Source organism: Dasypus novemcinctus, chromosome 5, assembly GCF_030445035.2.
Source record: "Dasypus novemcinctus isolate mDasNov1 chromosome 5, mDasNov1.1.hap2, whole genome shotgun sequence".
Lineage (NCBI taxonomy): Eukaryota > Metazoa > Chordata > Mammalia > Cingulata > Dasypodidae > Dasypus > Dasypus novemcinctus.
Window position 1 is genome coordinate 32,004,733 of NC_080677.1, and position 21,138 is coordinate 32,025,870.

A 21,138-nucleotide genomic window follows, 5' to 3' on the forward strand; every position below is an offset into this window, starting at 1 on the left:
ATGGTTTTCATTTCCCCAAGAGTCCTGGTGCAGCAGGAGAAATATTTGATTAAAAGATGATTCATTCAGGTAAAAAGATAACATCAACTTCCCCTGTACATATATATATTAATAAAGAAGAGACATAAAATTTTAGGCAAGATGTGGCCACACCCAGAATCCCTTTTTTGTCCAGATTTCTCCTGGGTGGACTTTCAAGTTTTCTCTAGATGGATATTGGAACAACACAAGTTCAAACTCACTAGCCTTTCTACCCTTAGACATCGAGAGGAGTCCTTTGCATATTAAACTCAAAATTTATCCTTGAAATCCTGTGTTAGGGTTGGAATGATAAAATTTGTAGACTTGACTTTAAAATACTCCAAAAAAATTTTTCTCCTGAAAAACATGGAAGACAAAGTAATAGTGGCTAAATCTAGGAATTGGTTATATGGGGGTTCCATAATAAAATGATTTTTTAAAAATGTTTGTGTCAAACAAAGGTGAGTTGAAAAATTATCCTTGCCAGGGGCTCAAATACAAACATGGTTTGTTGGGTAGCACCTGGAGTTACCCATTTAATCTTTGGTTTCCAGGAACAAAAAACAACCTCGCTTTCTTTTCATTTCTCCGGAATCAGCCGGCCATCTCTGAAGCTTTCTTTCCGGCAGGCTGCCTTTCCCAACCCATAAACTGAGCATCCCAAACCGAGGTTGGGGGCTGATTAATGGAGCTTCCGTACTCAGCTCTCCTGACCAGTGTAAATACCCATAAAAACTAATATCAAAAGTTTTTATTGAGCCGCTTCATTTCCCTGAGCGTTGGGCCGAGCAGGACTGAAGCCGCGGGACAAAGCAGCCACGGCGGCTCCGGGAGCAGCGTCGGGCGCTGGAGACCAGCTCAGTGCGCGTCCCCAGAGCCAGCGTGAGGCTCTGGAGAGGGTACCCAAACCAGGTAAATGGCAGCGGAGGGCTTGCCTTCTCCTGGGGGCCAGATGTACTTCCACAGCCGCGAGGAGGGGAAAGGTGAGTGATGGGAAAAATCAGAATGGGGTAGAGAGAAGGTCAGCCACCACCAAGTATGTCACCAGGCTGATCCAACAAGGGTGAGATTTTTCCCCCCCTCAGGGTTTGGTATGATGCTTGTATTCCACACACATGATATTTTATGTCCGCATCCAGAATGTGTGTGTTCACTGTGTGAACGTGTGTGCATATCAAGGCAGGCACGTCGTTATGATTATAGCAACGAGCCTGTAAAAGTCCTGATCACACCTCGGTGTGTACTTGAAGGGGTCCTGCGTTCCCCTTCCTCAAGGCTGGTGAATTTCCTTCCCTCGGTTGCTTTGCGCATTTAGAATTCCCAGCCCAGGTCAGGGACGCGTGGGTCTTGCGGTTCTGGGGAGAGATGGAGTCCCGCAGGCCCAGGCCAGCAGACCTCCAGCTCGGGTCTCTCGGTGAGAGAGGGTCTCTCGGGAGCGACGGGGCCAGGCTGCCGTGCAAACCCCCTATTTCCTTCGACAGATCGAATGGACAATTGTTGACATAATGAATCCACAGCTCCAGCGCTGGTTTCCTGTTTTGTGGCGGGCGTGAGCATCGGGCTAGGCTGGGGGTGGGGGCCGGCGGGCAGGACTCGGTTTGGGCAGTGGCAAGGACGGGCAGCGTCGGGGCCCGGAGATCTCTCGCCCTCTGCACGTCGCAGCCGTCCGGAATGCCCCCAGCTGTCGCCGCTCCCGGACTCCTCGCCGAGCGCTGGCGAGCTCACGCCCCGGGTGGCGTGGGCCGCGCACTCCCGGGGCAGCACCCTCGCGGCGGGACCGCACAGGGCGAGAAGGCGTTTCCCTTCTTCCGGCCGAGCCCTTCTCCGAGACTCCTTCGCTGGTAACGCACGCTCCGGGCCTTTAGGCGACGGCTGGGTTTCCAGCTCGGGCCAAAAGCAGAGCCGGTGCGGCACGGTCGGGGCAGGGAAGCTCCCCCACACCCCTGGGCTTCGCTGGGATCGCTCAGACCTCCCCCAAGCCCGAGCGCGCGGCCCTGCTCCAAAGCTGCCACAACGCTGGGGAGCCCGGGGCGCCGCTGACCGGCTGGGCGCCGGCTCCTCACGGGAGCCTGGCGACCTCGGGCTAGGTGTCCAAAAGTGAAGGGGGTGCTTTCCCCTCTCCCTGTTCAGGGACTCTCTGGGGGGAACACTGCAGGGCAGCGCTCTGCATGTGGCCCTGTCTAAGGTACTGTGCACTGGTGGCCCTCAGGACCCAGTGCGGGAAGGCATCTGGCAGGAAGGCGGCCAGAGAGCTGCTCCTCGGAAAACCTGCCTTCCTCAAAATCCACGGGATGAGCGGGTCTTAAAGGCAAGGAGTTGCGTGGTCTTTCTGGATCTTGCACTGCCTCCCACTCTGTTACCTCAGCAGTTGGTCACCGCTGTGCCCAATGACTTCTCAAAACCATCCCCACAGCCTAGGCCCTTTTGCTGCCTCATTGTATCAAATACCCAAATATCTACAAGGGCAGATGAGCAAGTGACTGGGGATGGGCCATTTCCCGGCCCACCAGCAAGCTTCGGCCGCTCAGGTTTTAGGACCTACCTTTTCTACTTAAGAAAGAGGGTATACTTTCAGCCCCCTGCAGGGATGGGGATGGGGTGCTGGCAAAGCCGTCAACGCAAGGGGCGATCCCCCACTTGTCCCTTTCCCAGGCGGTCGGGTGGAGTGTGGATTTGGAGGTTCTACCCTGTTTGGTTGTGCTTTTTTCCCTTCTCTCTTTCTCCCTCCTTCCTGTCCAGCCTCTGCCCCTCAACCAGGTTTTTCTCTGGATCTTTCTCTCTTTACCATTATCTCTGCGCCCCAGCCTGCCTGTAGTGGGAGGGAGAGGGTTAAGATAGTCTGCAAATGTGGCTCGTAAAGCTGCTTGGATACATTAGAAACACATGAATATCCTGAAATACAAAGTGTCTTTAAAATCAACCCAGGAATGTTTATCCTAATGCTGGATGGATGCAGAGAAAAAGTGCCAGGGAACAGTGCTGACAGCCTCCTGTGAGTTAAAGTGAGAGAAGGTAAATTTCATTTGCTAATGAAAATCAAACTCGATTAAAACCTGGCTTCCCTTTGTCCTTTTCCACTCCAACCCTGGAAGCCGAGGGCCCCATGATCAGACAGACAGCGAGTCCCCTAGCCCAGAAAACTCAGTTGGGGCTTTTCCTTCAGTCGGAGTCTCAGAGGCAGTTAAGTCCCCCAGGAGCGCCCTTGCCCACCCCAGAGGTAAGAGGCCTTGCCTGCCAAGGAGTTTTGGAGCAAGAAGTCGCCAGCAGCTCCCGGAACAAAGGCTGCACCACACGGCCGCCGCCCTCCTGTTCTGCCTGCTCAGGGCTCCTCCAGGAAAATCCAGGAGCTCCGGGCAGAGCCTGGGAAGCGACCGCAGCTGCCCCCACCCCCACCCCTGTCGCCCTCTTGCTCTCTCGGTTCTCTTGCTCCAGGGGCCATCGCTGCCTGACTTCCCCTGCTTGGTCCACAGGGATCTAAGGATAAAACTGTCATCGCCTGGGTTCAAGTTGATTGTGCCTCCCTGCAGTCCCTGGCAGACAAAAAAGCCGAGGAACAGCCTGGTGGGTCACGTCCCACTGACTACCGAGTGCAGCTTGACCTTGCCATTGGCGAGGGAGGAAGAACACCGAGGGTCTGTGCGTGCTGCCCAGAGCACTCTCCACTCTTCATTGCCCTCCAACCTTTCTCTCTCCACAGCAAGCCGGTGCAGCGGCTGGCTAAGAAATGATATTGGGAACCATTAATGAATCTCTGCTCTCCCTCGGCAAAGAAAAAACAGAGAGAAAGAGAGATTCTTCCTCCTTCAAAGTGGGAAGAAAGTCTAGACACTCAGTCCCATAATTATCAAATTTTATAAACCATACACTGGCTACAGTGTAATATCTAACAGGACCTGCAGGTATTTAAACAAAGTGAAGGCATGCCAGGACACCATTGACATACCTGGTAGAAAAATTACTTTGTATATATCGAGGTACAAGACAAGTAATCATGTCTCAAGAGTTTAAAAAAAAAAAAAGATTGAGAGAGGTGGGAACCTAAGAAAATATCCAGAAAATTCGCTCACTAAAGATCCGCCACAAAGCTCAATAATTCAGGTCTTACGCCCTTCCCTGTCAGGACACCAAGTTTAGGGAGCAAACCCTAATTCAAAATCCATCCCAAAGCCTTCCCCCAACGCCATCTCTCCCAGACAAACCTGCTTGTGTTTCCTCAGTGGACAAGATGAAATCTTGACTCACCATTTTTGATGAGAAGGGACCCAGCCGACCTTGGCAGTCTGTGGACTTGGGGCCCTTCCTCTGCTCGCAGAGCTCCGGTCTCTGGCGAGGTGGGGAGGGGGAGGGAGGAATTCGGAGCTGGCCTTGGCCACCGTGTGCAAGGGCAGCTGTGCCCTGGCCGGAGGTGAACTGGCAAGGGCGCCGGCTGGTGGGGGCTCCTCGAGCTGTGTTTTCATTTTTCCGGCTCTGGCTGCAAAAACATAAGAGGCTGGAAGCCCGGGCGGAGAGCAGGGCGGAGGCAGCGAGAAGAGTCGGTAAAAGTCGCCTGAAAATCTTCACAAAGGCAGCAAAAATGCCAGAGAGCCAACGGGAGCCAGAAAGGAGAATTCCAAAGGAGAAAGAAATCGTGTGAGGGAAGGTAGGCGGTGGGCCTTTTGCCGTTGCCTGGGTCTCCAGGCTTGCCCGGCAGTTCTCTGGCTGGCTAGACTGCAACTTTCAACTTGACCTTGGCCTCCAGCCGTGTCTGACCTGTAGGTATAACAGTTCTCAAGGCCCCAGTTCCTGGGGCCTCGAATCCTATCCTCTCTCTTTGTCACTCTGAGTTTTACAATGCCACTTGGAGGGGGAAGGGAGACAAATGGCAGAAAAGTAACACAAAAATCGGGTCTCTACAGAGGGCAGTTTCTTAGTCTGCAAATGGCCAGTTGGGGAGGAGGTAAACTGGGGGCAAATCAATATTTACCCAGGGCTGCTAAAGAGGCAAGAGAAAAAGAGCATACTGGGTATGGGGGGGGGGGGGTCGCCTAGAAGGTTTTATTGGGTGACACTTACATTAGTACAGGCAAGCCCGGGATCAGGGTGGATAAAAGCCCGAGCCCCTGCTGCCTTGGTCTGGACCCTCCTAGAGGCCCAGGGGCCTTAGAGAGCAGCCCAGAATGAGCTTAGAACTGCGCCTGCAAGTTCACCAGGCTCCTGGGGTGCACGGGAACCCAGCCTTCTCCCCAACCCTGATAATCCGCAGAATGCTCCCACTTTCACTTTGAGTGCATGGTCCGCTTCTGAGCATCTCACCAGCTCGGAGTGGCAGCAATTGGAAATGGAATTATGTGGCCCAAAAGCAGCAGGACCCCCAGAATCCCTCACCAGAACGGGGCCGCCACAGCAGGGGTCTCTGCTTGGTTCTCCCAGCACCATCAACCCACCACGCTCAGAGGAGAGGGTCGCATTTCCCAGGCACAGAGGAGAGGCTTCTGAGGCTGATTCTTGGCAGAGCAGGACGGGACCACCTCTGCAGACTGGAGACTGTGATCTCCCCAGTCCCACTTGCCCCAAGTTTCCCCCTGAGGCCCCGGCAGGGGAGCTTCAAGCTCAGCCAGCGCCCAGCTGGGGCCTGTTCCTCTGAAGCCCCTTCCAGGATGGGCCAGCTCAGCTGGAGAGAACTGGGCAGCGGGGGTAGGGGTATCTGCCAACCGCTCCCTCTCGATGGCAAAGTCGCTGGAGAAGTAGTTGTTACTGGGTCAGACTGCGGAACAACAGACCTTGTACGTGTGTGCATGTGAGTGTGTGTGCGTGTCAGCGTGGGTTTAGGGGGTTATTCTAAGCCTATGGGCCTAAGTGTGAATGCACGAAATCGCCCACAAACACTGTGTACAGGGAAGGGGAAGGAGCTCCTAAGTGCAGTCCCAGCTTTCTGGGGGAATGTCCTGGAACCCGAGAGCGAGGCGCATCCACAGGAACCGATGCGCAGCCAGCGTCCCGCCACTATCCCCCTTTAAAGAGAGCCAAGTCGCGACACTGTCGAAGTCGAAAGTGCCGGTGTCCGCGCTAGGGTCTCGCTTCAGAAAGAAGAGTGGATTCCTGGAAAGAAAACTGCCCTGCAGGCCCAAGAACACTCAGCCGGGGCTAGGCCCTGTCCTCGCCTCTCTTCCACCCCCGGCCTCCGACAGATTTACCTGTCCCGTCCCCACCGTCTCTGGTGCGGCCACTTGCCCCTCCCCACCTGGTCGCGCTGTTCTGGGGTGGGGGCTCCGGGGAGAGGGCTGCGCGGGGGCTGCCTTTCCCTCCCTGCCCCACCCACCCCGTCCCCCGCCCCCGCCCGCCCGCGTCCCCCGCCTCTCCGGGGTGCATGGTGCACGGCCGCGGGCCGGCGCTGGCGCTGGCGCTGGGGACGGCGGCAGGCGGCGGCGGGGACGGAGGGTGCATGGCGCGGAGCCGGGGCTGGAGTCGGCCGCTTTGCATACGGCAGGGGCGGAGCGGGGGGTAGGGCCGGGCCAATGGGCGGCCGCCTGGCGCGACCCCGCGGGGCGCGATCCGCCCCCCTCGCTCGGGCGGCCCCGCGCCGCGCGCTCTTCACTTCTTGGGGGCTTTTTAAAACAGCGCCACTGGGGTCTTCTCCATGCGGCTCGGGCTATGACAGCCTCCGTGCTCCTCCACCCACGCTGGATCGAGCCCACCGTCATGTTTCTCTACGACAACGGCGGCGGCCTGGTGGCCGACGAGCTCAACAAGAACATGGAAGGGGCGGCGGCGGCGGCGGCGGCGGCAGCGGCGGCGGCGGCGGCCGGGGCCGGGGGCGGGGGCTTCCCCCACCCTGCGGCCGCGGCCGCGGGGGGCAACTTCTCGGTGGCGGCGGCGGCCGCGGCGGCTGCGGCGGCCGCCGCCAACCAGTGCCGCAACCTGATGGCGCACCCCGCGCCCCTGGCGCCCGGCGCGGCTGCCGCCTACAGCAGCGCGCCGGGGGAGGCGCCCCCGTCGGCCGCCGCCGCCGCCGCCGCCGCCGCCGCCGCTGCCGCCGCCGCCGCCGCCGCCGCCTCGTCCTCGGGAGGACCCGGGCCCGCGGGCCCGGCGGGCGCCGAGGCCGCCAAGCAGTGCAGCCCCTGCTCGGCGGCGGCGCAGAGCTCGTCGGGGCCCGCGGCGCTGCCCTACGGCTATTTCGGCAGCGGCTACTACCCGTGCGCCCGCATGGGCCCGCACCCCAACGCCATCAAGTCTTGCGCGCAGCCCGCCTCGGCCGCCGCCGCCGCCGCCTTCGCCGACAAGTACATGGATACGGCCGGCCCCGCGGCGGAGGAGTTCAGCTCCCGCGCTAAGGAGTTCGCCTTCTACCACCAGGGCTACGCGGCCGGGCCTTACCACCACCATCAGCCCGTGCCTGGCTACCTGGATATGCCGGTGGTGCCGGGCCTGGGGGGACCCGGCGAGTCGCGCCACGAGCCCCTGGGTCTTCCCATGGAAAGCTACCAGCCCTGGGCGCTGCCCAACGGCTGGAACGGCCAAATGTACTGCCCCAAAGAGCAGGCGCAGCCTCCCCACCTCTGGAAGTCCACTCTGCCCGGTAAATGGCGCCCCCCCCCCCCAGCCCCGTGTCCTCCGGCTCTGCTCCAGCTTCTATCCCGCTCGCGCCTGGGCCACCGGGCGCCCCTCTGCTTCTCTCTCTGGCTTGTCGTAGCGCCGTTGCGCCCCTGGGAGTCCGACCTGGATGGCCGGCCCTGCCCACATCCCCCCCGCCTTGGGCTGGCCTCTGCCCTCCCTGGGTGAGGGGTGACTGGAAGGGAGATTGTGGGGACCCCGGCTGGCTTCCTGTCCCCTTGAGCCCCGCCCTTCCCATCGCTTGACACCGACTTAAGGATAGGCAGTTGGCCTGGAGATGGATCTCCAAAATTGACCGTTTTCCCTCTCTCAAAAATAGCGTCAGTCTAGAAGCGTCAAGTGCCGGGGCCTGGAGGCTGCTGAGGGAAGCCAGGCACGGAAGGGTTGTGCCCTGCGCCGGGCGCGAAGGTGTGGGCCGCTAGACCGGGGCGAGCGAGGCAAAGCCGGTGCGCTGCGGGTGCGGGATGGCCCGGCTGGGGTGGTCGTTGGAAACCTGAGCGATTTCGTTTCAGTGATAATTATCCCGCTTTGCCATTGACCCTCCAGACTTTGGCGGAAGGCTGGAGTGTACAGCGCGTGGCAAGGGGCGGCCGGGCGCTACGAAGCGGGTGGCTCAGAGCGCGCTGCCGCCTGCGTCCTGGCCTGGGTCTGATCCCTTCGTAACTTGCCTTCTCCCCTATTTTCCAGACGTGGTCTCTCATCCCTCCGACGCCAGCTCCTACAGGCGGGGAAGAAAGAAGCGCGTGCCTTATACCAAGGTGCAATTAAAAGAACTCGAACGGGAATATGCTACAAACAAATTCATTACCAAGGACAAACGGAGACGGATATCAGCCACGACGAATCTCTCCGAGCGGCAGGTCACAATCTGGTTCCAGAACAGAAGGGTCAAAGAGAAAAAAGTCATCAACAAACTGAAGACCACTAGTTAATGGATTAAAAATGGAGCAAGAGGGCAACTTGAAGAAACGCTTCAAAACTCGTTGCTTTGCCCAGATAATGATAATAATGTTTAATAATAATTGAAGAACAGGAAAGAGAAAGAGAGAGACACTGGCATTTTGCTTTTCTACGGGGGATCTTTTTCTCTTTAGTGGAATCTACAACTGTTTTTAAACTTTAAGAAACGGTAAAGATTGACAGTTCTTCCGCCAACCCCACCACACCGTTAAATGACAAACTCTAGAATCAAACGTCAACCCCCAAATAATGCAATTTGAGATAAGTTGCGCATATACTGAAATCTTGTAAGTATTTATGTGACCGTTGTATTTTAGGGCTCTGTGTTAGATGGTAAGAATCCGAAAGTTGGTTACAAAAGAAAAGGCTGTTGTAAACATCTGCTTGTCTTTGGGTTGCCCTCCCCCTTGCATGTTAACTGACTGCTCAGGTAAATCTTAGTGAAATCCCTACTGTTGTTGTATGTTCTGCAAAATGTCTCATGTATAGATTTAGAGGGGAAAAGAGAAAGTACTGAACTAATGATTTTGGACTATTTGCCATGAAGGAAGAAAGGAAGAAAGGGAGAGAAAGCTCTTCGGAGGATCGTTTTGTCTTGGGTAGTAAGTACAACCAGCTGAACCCTTGAGGCTGCAAGGAGCACCAGCTTGGGAATGTCTTTCTGAGAATAATTTTTGATTGCTTATTATAAGCATATTTTGTGACATTTGGGCCAGATGTACTGTCCCGATATCATTTATATTACAGAGTTTTGTGTCTTTTTAAAAAATGTTTAAGGTATCAGATGAGCCACAGGATTCATTTTATGTCCTATCTCTGGGGAAATCCCGCCCCAACATGATGCAGTTGATTTGAACACAATCCATTTAAATTGGCATTTCCCAGTATTTGTTAAACAGTCTGTAGGAGAAATAATGTCCCCCCCCTTTTTTTAAGAAAACTCATAATGGATATCCATTACCCCAAAACATTTAGATGTTTACCGTCTATATTCTGATACATTAAGGAACTCGTATTTTTTCATTGTTTATTGTGTTAAGAAACCGCATTAGAAACTTTAGGGATTCATCTTCACAGCACATTTTTAATCAAGCACTTATTTCAACCAGCACATTCGTTTTGTTCATATTCACTAAAAAAAGAAAAAAATGCTATCTTGTAAATAAAGACATTCAGCACACTGTGAAATGTATTTGTGCACCTACTTTTAAAATATTTCTACTAAAAATTTTTTTGAAACCTTAGACTTGTAGATAGTGAAATAGTGGTATTAATTCTGTTAATAAAATAGTCACTGCCATTAAAATCTGAAGGAAATACTCATTACTTTCCTATGCTGAATGTGCACTGCACAGAAAGAGAAGGAGCAGGTTTGTCTTACCCAAACCAAGGACCATTCTTTTCTATTATTATTCAGCTTTTTAATTTTGCTACAATTTTTTTAAGCAAAAGGAGAAATCCCTCATGGCTAAAATCCTAAAACTGATAGTGCTTCAAGAAGGTTTAAGTGTCAGGTATTCTGAAAGGATGGGGGCAGGGAGAGAGAGAAAGAAGGAAGAGTTGGTATAAAATCCCAGGCTCCATGTGGAAAATGAAAACCAGTTGTTTAGTATCAGCGATGCCTAGGCTGTCGTATTTTAAGATCTGCTGTTAGGAGTGCATGTGTCTGAGAGGGCAGGTTTTGATATTTGTTGAAATGACAGGACTAGGAAAGGCCTTAAACCTTGACCTTGACGAAAAAAGACAATTTGTGACCTTGACTTTTGACAGCTCATGAATTGGCCTGGACTGGATTAGTAGATCAAGGGCGCCACCTGGCGTTGACAAGCCTCCTTGTAATTCTTCAGTGTCAAAAGAATAAGCTCTTACCTCCTTGACTCACTGTTTTAGGGATTTAGTACTGATTATTTTAGCTCCAAATGGAACGAATTTGAATATATGTAAATTATATGTGTGCCTGTATATATGTGAATATAATTATATATGTGTATACATGTATACATTTTCATATCAGCGCTTGTGTGTGCTCCTATATATATTTGTAGAAGCTGTGTACAGACATAGTATCATTAATTTCCAACAGTGGAGACATTGTAATTTAAGGTGATTTTTAGAGTCCAGGTACAAAACTGTACTTTACATGATGAAGTTTTGCTCCTTATCTTTAATGGCTAAATTTGATTTGCCTTCACAGTGGCTTGCTTTGCATCAGATGCCTGCAGATCTGCTATAAAACTGTACATTTTTTGTTACAGTCTAAGAGGTTTTCTTAAATATCCCCTCTTTCCTGGCCCTCACCCTCCAAGGTGGTCTTCCACCCTAATTAGAGTTTCGTCGGCATCTTTACAACAAATAAAAAGTTTTAGATGCCTAACTCCAGAGATCTAGAGTTACATTTCAGAAATTCAAAGAAACCCACCTCTTGAAAGGTCAGTATAGAGAGATTAAAGATCTCAAATCTACAAAATGACCATAATATGCATGCAGAGGGAGAGTTATCCTGGAGAGCTCAGAGCCCAGTGCTGCTCTGGAGTGGTGTGCCATCCTCTATCGATGCTTGCAAATCTGCTATTTGATCTGTGGAGAGATATATGCATTTAATGTTAACAACCACTATCAAATTTAATTATTATTATTATTATAACTACTGTTTATTGACTCCTAACAACAGATCAGATGCTGTGCTTAGAGTCATAAATAATTCATGTGTATATTTACATACTTAATATAGACATAAGATAATGTATTTTTGTCAAATCCATACTATGCACATATGTATAAAATTGTAGTTTAGGCCAATTGGAGGAGGCCTTGGAATACAGAATTTTAAGATGCAGATTAATTTTATCTTTGTGTTAGAGGCCAGAGAAAGTGATAGTGAACCAAAGAACCAGATTAATCATTTTATGGAAAATAATATTGGTTGGTTACAAAGTTGAATGTCGGAAGCCTCTCTAACCATGCCTGAAGAGTTAGATTTTATTTATAGATGGAGAATTATGGAAAAAATCTCTAAATATATCTCAAAAAACAGGAGCATCTTGAAACGTGCAGATCGAATGGCCTGGTAAAGTGCAGTCCTATTTTGCTGCCCTGAGGATTTTCACTCGTGGAAACAAATGAAAACGGTGCTTCAGACCCACCTACTCGCATCTCATTCTACATCACTTGGTTTCTAAGTGAGCTGCCATCAAGCCAAAGGAACAACTTTCTCCCAAAATGTTTAAAGTGGTGGAAAATCTCCCCAAAGCTGGATCAAACTTTGTGTTTACGAACAGCTCCAGTGGGGACTCTTCTGTGGATGGGGGATATTTTTCTTTACTTTTAAGAAATGCTCTGAGCCTCAGGACTAGGAAGGAGGCCAAGGGCCAAGCTGCCGGAATGGAATACCACCCCTTTTGCAAGCCATCGCCACCGCAGGAACCCTGGGTAAAGTAATAGCCTTCTTTTCTTTTTTTTTTTTCTGTTCAGTTTTGGAAAGTGTAATGATAGAAGATATTTCAGGGTTGATTTTTTTTTCTGTTCTAAAAGAGTTGTTGATAACGCTGGCCTTGCCTTACTCCTCTTATTTACAATTCTCACGCATCTGCCAGATAACCTGAAGTGGGCATGGATTATGATGGCTCCCTAATGCCCAAATAGCAACCAATCTAAACCTTTAGATAAAAGGCAGCCAGGAGGACACCACCCATCTCTTGAAAAAATCGGAATAATATTGTCAGATATGGACCCATAGGTACTGTTGCTGAATGCTGGTTCAAGTATTGTTCTAAAAAGAAAATACTTCCCGAATAAGAAATTATAAATATGAGACTGAAAAGAAACCCTACTGTTTACATCTGCTCTTAATACTGTCGAATTTAAGGTATTTTAAGTGGTTAATTTTAAAATGCTTCTGTGCATTCCACCACTATTTATGCCTGATATAGAGCTAGAAGTTAGCTATTTAATATTAAATAGGAGAAAGAGAAAGAAAGAAAGAAAGAAAGAAAGAAAGAAAGAAAGAAAGAAAGAAAGAAAGAAAGAAAGAAAGAAAGAAAGAAAGAAAACAGAAACTATTAGTTTTCTTTAATCCAACCTAACTGAAATGTTTTCATTAAAATTCAGGAGGCAGCGAGATTCTGCTGAGGGTGGATACATTTGTGTGTGCGATACCACAAATTTCGCCGTGTAATATATGTGCAGATTACACCCTGCTGCGAGTGTTTGGGGGTTTTGGTGAAGACGCGGCGTCTCGGTCCTCGCTGAGAATTCCCGAGTTTTCGAAGCCAAGACAGAGGTTGCGGGAACTGCTAATCCCGGAGCCGGTGGGTTCTGAGGCACCCTTCCGCACTTGCGGACTTCTACGCGGGAGACGCGAGGGCCTTGCTGATTTATGCGCATTCCTTTCAAGTTGATCGAGTGCGTGTCAGCAGCCCAAGACCCGGAGAATCAAAGAAATGTGCTGCGAGTAGCTCACATCCCATTTTTCATAAGCAAAGGTGTAGCGTTATCCAAGAGGCCTAGGAAGATTTATGCCTAGGTTTTAGGACAGGCACGCTAATTAAGTTTTCATCTGCTCCGCCGCGGGGTAAATAACAGCCGGCTTCTTTTTTATGAAAATACCCGCTTTCTCCTGGGTGGCTTCTCTTTTCATCCATCTACCTAGCGCCTGGACCAAAGCTTTCAAGGTGTTTGCTCTTTTCAATTTGACAGAGGGGGGCGGGGGGTGGCAAAACCGTGGCGCAGAAAATTTCCTGCGCGAAAGTAGCCAAGGCCTCACCACAGTCGATTTCGTTTCTGCCCCTCTTTGTCGCGCCGGCTCCACCGGGCAGAAATCATCACAACGGCATCCCTGCGGTTTTCAAACCCCTAGGGCGGTTGTGCAGCCGCTGAGGGCCTCCCCCAGGTGCGGGGCCGTGGGGGAAGAGCTGACTCCAGGAACCGCTCGGCGTCGCGCCCGTGCGGAACGCGGCTCAAGATCCTCCACCTCTCCAAATGAACCCCGTCTCAAAATGGAGGCGCCAACTCTTCGAGCACCCGCCCGGCTCGGACGGCTGGAGTGCCGGACGGGATGCTGGATGGCAGGCCGAGGTCAAGGCGATGGAGACCCGAGGCCCGCGTGGCGCGGACCCTGGCCGCCCGGGGACCCTCGCGGGCCGCGACGCCCGCAGCTGCAAGCTTACGTCACCGTCTCCCGAGCGGGCCTTCGCGGGGCCCTCTCGGTGTTATTTGATCAGGACCAGCCGATTCAGATGCAGGTTGTGTGCGGGTGCCCCCTTCCCCGCCCCGCCCCTCCCTCCCCAAGAGAATAATCGGGTATTTAATCTCTCCCAGTCTTAATTCTTGGCAGCGTGGAAGGTGGTTTGCAACGGGAAATAAAACTTGACAGGAGCATTTTCTCTAAGAGGGGATCTGGGACGGGCTGAAAAGAAACCGTGTTTTTCTCTACCAAATACTTCCGCTTTCTGAGCCCGAGGCTGAGCGGTGGAAAGGCATCGGGAGGGAACGGAGAGGGAGAGAGAGAGCTGGGCACGCTGGGCGCGTTCGGGCCGATCGGCCGAGCCACCGCACTCCCCGCAGGCCCGGCCTCCGCCTCCGCGGGGAAGCAGCCTCCGCCGGCCGGCGCTCGGCGCCTCTCCCACGCTCCGCTAGGCTGTAGGCCCGGGCGCCGCGCGCCGCCCGCGCCGAGGGCCTCGCTCCCGGGAACTTGGCACGGGCTCATCGCATTGGCACCCAGGATAGAAGCCTGGCGCTGGCTCAGCGCGGCCAGCGTCAGGCGGAGAAGAGAGCGCTGGGGAGACGGCCTGCCTCTAGCTCAGAGCCTTCTGGCCTTGGAGAAGTCGCGGGGGGTGGGCGTGCAGGAGCGCGCAAGAGGGGTGGCGAGAGCGGTGCCGGGGGCTTTGTTTCCGGGCGGCGAGGTCTGTGGACACCGCACAAAATGGAAAAGGGATGGGGATGAGCAGCGTGGCCTGCGTGGGTTGTCCGGAGTGCTCTTGGGTGGGAGAAGCTGGAGACAGCAGTGTCGCCTTCCTGGCGCCTCAGAGAGCGCCCTCCCCTCCCGCCGCAAAGGTCAAGTCCTCCGCGCCACCGCCGCCTCCACGGTCCGGGCCGCTCACGGCAGCGCGAAGGCACAGAACGCACAATTGGCGGCGCAGTCGCTCCTGCTGCCAGCGGGCTTCTGATAGCCTGGGTCGACGGATTGCAGTTAGGAGTTCTTTCTTGGGTTCCACCTCCACCACCCCCCCACCCTCTCCCCCGCCCAGTTGGAAAGGACAGAGAGTCCCTACAGTCAGGGGTGGCCCAGGCTGTGTTCCCGTCGGCGAATCCTGGACCAGCTGGATCTGCCCCAGCCCAGGACACTGCGCAGCCGGCAGAGGCCTTGCCGAGTAAGACGCCGTGCCTGCAAGTCCAGGGAAGCCGATCTGGCTAGCTCGACGTTCTGCGCCCTGCTAGGAACAAGGGTGGGGCAGGGCTGGCGGGACCCCGAGTAGGATAAGGGAGCAAGAACCCTGCTGGGGCGCCCTTCTCGCGGTGCCGGAGGGAGTCCAGGCTGGCTCCCTCAGCATGTCAGACCTTTGGTGAGAACCCTGACGCTCTTCTCCTGCCTAAAGTCGGGCCCCAAGGTCCCTCTCACTGGATTCTGGAGAGGTGGGAGCCTCTTCTTTCTGCCCATAGGTGGCCTCCTGCAGGTCAGTTGATAGTTTAAGCCCAGTCTACCCCTAAGCCTATTGCTCCAGGGAACCAACTGGGCTCTGCAAATGATCTCATCTTTGCAAAGAGAAAAACTGGGCTTTATGTCTAGGGCTGCATGGGCTGCAGCTGAGCAAAGGAAAGATGCCTTAGGAGGGGCCGTCCGTGGAGCCACACAGTAGCCCAACTGCCTTGGGTGGGGGGTGGAGGGAGGAGGGCTCCTGCAGCAGGATTGGGGGGTGGGGGCCTCCCTCTTTTCAGGCCTGGAATGTGAGTTGCCTACCTGCAGTGAATGGAGATGGAGCCAGTGCCCCATTGGCCCTAAGAGGTCTTGGAACAAGGGGTTGGGGGCCTCCTGTGAGCAACAGCTGCGGGGTTGGAGATCCAGAGGACCAGAGCTGACCTTCGGGCTGGGTCGCCCCCTTTTGTCCTCTTTATTGCAGGCGCAATTGGCTGGGGGAACCCGTTTGGGCCGAAGCTGCAGTGAATGGAAGCCGGACACTGAGAACCCAGGCTTCATCTTTCAAAGTGTCCCCTCCCCCATTTGTTCTCGCTCTGTAGGGGGGGGGGCAGGGGAGTCAGGAACAAGAAAAGTAAAAATAGTTCTTCTTAAAGGAAAGAAAACTCTTCTCTCATCAGTTTGGGACCCATGAAACTAAATAACGAGATTGCCTGGGGGCCTGAGACCCTGTGCCCCAGCCCCCAGTGGTCAAGGGAAAGATATGGACTTCTTCAGGTGTTTGAGTTGAATGTGAGAGTCATACCAAGAACCAGCCATGAGGTCAAGTTCAAGGTATTACCTGTTCCTGTGCTTTAGGAAAGGTCAAGAGAGCTTGGGGGAGGGTCGAGGGTCTCGCCTAGGGGACAAATTAGCCCCTGACTCCACCTGGTAGTGATAGAGTGGGTCTCCTGATATTCCATTTCAGCCTCAGCACCGCCTCTGGGCAACGCCTGGAAATGTGATGAATGGACCATGATCTGCTAATAGATCATAGACCGTTCCTTAAGAACAAATACTGGAGAGCTCCCTGCCTTCCTTGACAACCCATGTCCCTGCTCACCACAGAGGAGAAACATATCCCCAGGACACCTCCTACTAGGGAGAAGAGGTCCCCCAAATGGAGGGTTGATCTCCAACTTCAGGAGGGGCTTTGGCGGTGGCTGGTTCTTGCACCTGTGTGCAGTAAGGTCTATTAGGGTTAAAATAGTCTTCCAAATAACTTTCTAGAAAGCGTGAGGCACTTGGGGACAGAAAGAGTAGGGGCTCAGACCAGTAAGAAGAGGCAAAATAATTGATGGTGCCTTGAATCAGCAGCCAATTCACCAGGAAACAATCAGAGACATCTCCCAGCCAGATTCGGGTCCCCACCGATGTACCCGAACTTTCCCAGGCCATTCCCTATTGCCCAGCTTACAAAAGTCATAGCTGGGTGCCAAAAAAGAGAAGGCAGGGAAAGGAAGGAGAGAGGGATCATATGGTGGGGGGACTTGGAATAGAGTCTTCCAAGGAAAGAGGCGAGAGACCCAGCTCAGGTCCCCGATGGAGGTCGGAAGGGGCGGGGAGTAAGGAACCCCACAGCTCCCCTTTTCTGTGCCTTGGCTGGCACCTCTTGCTGGGTTTAGGAAGGGTATCAGAAAAGTCAGGAGGTGCGGGAAAGGGGATACCCGGCTCGAAAGAGGCAGGGCGGGGTCGGGTGGGCAGGGACGGCAAGGGGGCATGACTGGCGGAGGCAACGTGGTGAGCCGGGGCCCCGCGTTGGCAGTCACGCTATGGCCACACGCTGAGCATTCCCAGCGCTGCGAGGGAAGGCATGGGGATTTCTGTCGCCTGAGGCAGCCCCCCAAAAAGAAGAGGTCCGCTTAGCCCCAACTGGCAGGGCTGGGAACCCCGGAGTCTGGAGGCGCCCCCCGCCCCAGCTCGACTCTTCCTTGGAGGGAGTAGGTGTTAAGCTGCCTGACTAGGGACCGGCCCCGCAGCTTCTGTCCTTCGCATTCTTCGCTGGAAACGCCCCCCGCACGACAACCGCGGTGACAAAGCCTCACCAGGCGCTGACCGCACCGAGGCCACCGCGCTCGGGTACCGCGATCCTGAGGGCTGCAAGAAGAAGCGGAGGCGGCAGTGCTGGGCAGAGGCGCCTAGATACATTTTATTCGGAGATCGCGCCGCCCGAGCCGGCGGGAGGTGCGCGGGGAGCAGGGATCCTCGTCCCCACCAGGGCGCACTCACCCCGCCGAGGAGGATCCGAGAGAGGCTAGATAGCTCCCCCCTCGCCCTTAGGGCCAAATCAAACGGGGCCTCAGAAAAGCTCGGGCTGTCTCGCTGGCCGCATCGCCCCGTTAGCCGTTTCCGCCTGACACGGCGGCGCGGGCGCCCGCCTTCGCCTCTCCGGGTGGCCATCTCCAAACGCAGCGCCGGCATCCAGGGGGCCCGGCCCTTCGAGGCCGCCTAGACCTTGACGTTCAGAAAAACAAGAAGAGATTGAAACAGCTCCCTCCCTTCGCAGACACTCACGCACCGTCAGGCCGCCGCCACTTCCTGCCTTTGTTTTTCTTCCTCCAAAACATTTTTGGCCTCTTGCGTTAGCAGCCGTAGAGCTCTGGATTGACGATAAAAGGAAATGCACGCCGAGGACTGTTTTCTGGAGATGGGCCCGAGCTGTGGGCGCTCCTGAGAAAGAGCAGGTTATGGGAACCCAGTGGCCAGGGCCAATGTCACAGACTTGCCTGCCGCGGCCTCTTCAAGGAATGAAACTCGGACTTGGCCTTCCCGGGCTGGCCTTAGCCCCAGTCGGGTCTTCCCCGAGCCTGGTGGGCTCAGCTCGGCTGTTGAGCCTCTGCAAAGCAGAAGAGTCAGATGGGCTAATCAGAACCGAGGACCCGCCGCTCTGTCTCCCCTTCCCTCCCAAGATTGGGTCTGGTCCTCAAAACTGCGCCCACCCCTTCCCTCCCGGCCAGCCTGCCTGGCGAAGCCTTCGCAACTCCCGAACACTCCCGGCAGTGGGGCAGGAACCGGCAAAGCTGGGGACCGTCGCACAGCCCTGGGGATCTGAGCACTCCTCCTGTTGCTGCTGTGCAGCTAAAAGCATTCAGCCGCTTCCCGGCACTTTCCCTTCTCCTGGCATCAAAAGCCTTTTCCCTTATGCACCTTCCTGGCAGCACCCCCACCCACCCACCCCACTTGCAAGCTGCAAGTCCCCTGAGCACCCCTCCTCCAGTACAGCTTTCCCGAATTGGCCGGCCAGCGGCTCCCAGAGCGCTTTCCTCCGCCCCAACCTTTCCATGGGTATTCGCCTTTGTCTCCTGCCGACACCCATGGGATCCAGACCTGCCGGAACCCTCTCGGCTTGGCCCTCGAGGAGGGCATGGGAGACACAGGGTAAGGGAGTAGCTGTACACCCCCATACCGACCTTTCTGCCACGAACCCCTCTCCAGGCACGGGGGAATCCAGCTAATTAGGAGAGGGTCCGCATGCAGCTGGGGGAGGGAGGCGGCGTTGGCGTCCCCAGCTGACGGGAGGGCCGCTGCAGCCCGTCTGCTCAGGCACAAGCTGAAGTTGACTGCCAAAAGTGCTATAAAACGGCAGGTCTGTCTAGAGCTGTTTTCGGTTCTTCTAGACGCCCCCGGGTTCAATTATGGACTTAAAAGCCCTAATACAAGTGCAAGAATTTGTTTGCCTTCACTTAGGGGCGGGGCGAGGCCCGCAATGGTGGCGCCTTTGTTATGGCAAAGTCACTGAAACCCCTCATGCATTCCTTTTGTTCGAGGGTCCGGGTGGCGGGGACTGGGTGGGCTGCTGGAAAAGTGTTTGGGATAATCAAAATGAAGTTAGAAGCAGCCCAAGTCCTGCTGTTCGCAAACCTCTCCTTCTCTCCTTTGATACTCTGTGTCCAAGAGAGAGATGCTGTGGAGAAACAAATATTTTGCCCCATTGGTCCCCATTGGAAATCAAAGTTTTTTCCCTGCAGGGCCATCCTGTCATTGTGATTCCCAGCTTTAGGAGGTCTCAAGCTCCCCTTCCACAACAGCCCTCCTTCCCACCAGACCTTCTCACTCACACAGCTGCTGCTGCTGCTCTCTGCACAAGCCACAACATGTCAAGTTGACGATGCACAAATAATTTCAAGTTCAGCTCTCAGGGATTCAAGGAGCATGAAAATTCTTGCAGCAAATTCCGAATAAAGAATTCATTAAACCAATATGTCTGAGTAGCTTGATTTGTGTTAAGCTACCCTTGTAAAAGGGATGGGGGAAGCCACATAAATATTAATGTTAATAAATTGGTTTATTCCACTACAGAGTAATTACTCGATATTATTGATATTTACACCAGGTAAATGCAATGGCGCGCCATCATTTGAGGAAAATACATGAGAATATTTCTTTTCCAGTGCAATACATGATTAGATTTGTTACCGAGTCAGTTACAGTCAGCTCAGCAATAAATAAATAAATCGATGATGACATTTAAATACCAAAGATCTTAGAGTTTATACTCTAAATCTCCCCAAGATATGTAAATACCTTCCCCTATTTCCTGGATGGAGAAAGGGAAAAGGTGATCCTTTTTCACTTTTCGATTTTTCTTCAGCGACAGCCCAGCACCTTCCCAGAAGAGCTGTGGGGAAGCCTCAGGGCAGGGCCCCCTCCCAGCTCCCGGCCCCGCCTGGTGGTTCTGTGCCTCTTCCCTGCTTTCACTTCCCCCAAACATTGCTCATTCAAACCTGCAGGACCGCGAGCATTTTCTGCCTTCTCTTTTTTTGTCTTTCTTTCCTCTTCCCGAGAATGCAAGATTTGCCCTAGGCGCTATGCCTCTGCCTCTACCTTTAGCTGGAACCTAGCGTTTCCCAGGCGTCCTTGAGGCTCAAGGTGCGGGAGTTTGGAAAGCACTGCTCTTTTCTTTGGCATTGTATTCGTTCTGTGGATGAGTAGCAGGAAAGGCATCGAGCCTTCTGAGCTTCTGCCCTGCACATCCCTCGGCTCTCTCCGGCGCGCTTTGCAGGGACGGAGAGGAGGCGTGTTACCCATTTCTCAGCCAAGGCTCTCTAGCCCTTGCCCCCTCCAAGCATTCCCCCCCCCCGCCCCCCACCCCCACCCCGTAGCTCTGGAGCTCAGCAAGCAACCTGGTGGATTCCCTGGAAGGTGCAGCATACCCAGGAGAAGGCTCCTCGGATGTCAGCGTTTCTAAAGCAGCCCCAGGCTCGCCTCAACTGCACGGTTCCCCGAGCCCTCGGCGCCAGAAGACCAAGCGGACGCGCGGACCGGTGCAGCGGTGCAGCCCCCGCGTCTCTGGCTCGGAGAAGTTACTCCAGACCCCAGCGGGCAGCGAGGAGGAAGGGGCTTCTCCACGGGGAGGGGGAAGTGAGAACGCCGACAGTGAGGATGCAGGGAGAGGAGGATCCCGGGTAAAACGAACGCCCTCCCGGGCCCTGCGGATCCCAGGCAAACCGCGGGGGAAGCTGCCGCGACGGTTGGCGGTTTCGAGTCGGAAGGCACTAAAGCTCTTCGGAAGTGACCATGGATGCGAGCGTGTAATCAAGTCACCGTGCAAATCGGGCAAGCCACCAGGCCGGCACATCCACGACTGCGAACTCTGGCCCTAAAGGGAATCCGGCCAGGGTCGGAGGCAGAGGTGGTTCCCAGAACAAACCGGTGAGGGGAGAGGGGCGAGTGGCGAAGAAGGGGGCGTCAAGGCGAACCTCGAGGAGAAGAGACCCCAAGACCAAGGGCCACGCAGCGACGGGCTCCCACCCCGCCACCCCCAGCTCGGGGCATTCCTCACCCTGGTAGTGGTGGGGGGAGGAAGGGGGGTGCGCTTTCTCGCCGCCCCCGGCGCCGCTGGAGGGCCAGGACCCAGCAGCTGAGCGCAAGCGAGCGGGATGGGGGCGCACCCCGGC

The 21,138-nt window shown here is 54.4% G+C and overlaps 1 protein-coding gene and 1 long non-coding RNA gene across 3 annotated transcripts; one reads left to right on the forward strand and one right to left on the reverse strand.

Annotated features, from left to right (window-relative positions):
* The first annotated feature begins 6,531 nt into the window (after positions 1-6,531).
* Positions 6,532-12,690, forward strand: HOXA13 (homeobox A13). The gene is made up of 2 exons (XM_004447795.3): positions 6,532-7,576; positions 8,299-12,690. Exons 1-2 carry the CDS (start codon positions 6,652-6,654, stop codon positions 8,541-8,543), a joined length of 1,170 nt encoding a protein of 389 aa, XP_004447852.2. The 5' UTR covers positions 6,532-6,651; the 3' UTR covers positions 8,544-12,690.
* A 4,673-nt stretch (positions 12,691-17,363) lies between these two features.
* Positions 17,364-21,087, reverse strand: LOC101420257 (uncharacterized). Of its 2 annotated transcripts, XR_009185777.1 has the most exons (4): positions 21,024-21,087; positions 20,395-20,840; positions 18,652-20,235; positions 17,364-18,077 (listed from the first exon to the last, which is right to left on the reverse strand). It is a non-coding gene; the product is annotated as an uncharacterized lncRNA (long non-coding RNA). The 2 variants fall into 2 exon arrangements; XR_002797450.1 differs by lacking the exon at positions 21,024-21,087 and having other exon boundaries at positions 20,395-21,017.
* Between the last annotated feature and the right edge of the window lie 51 nt (positions 21,088-21,138).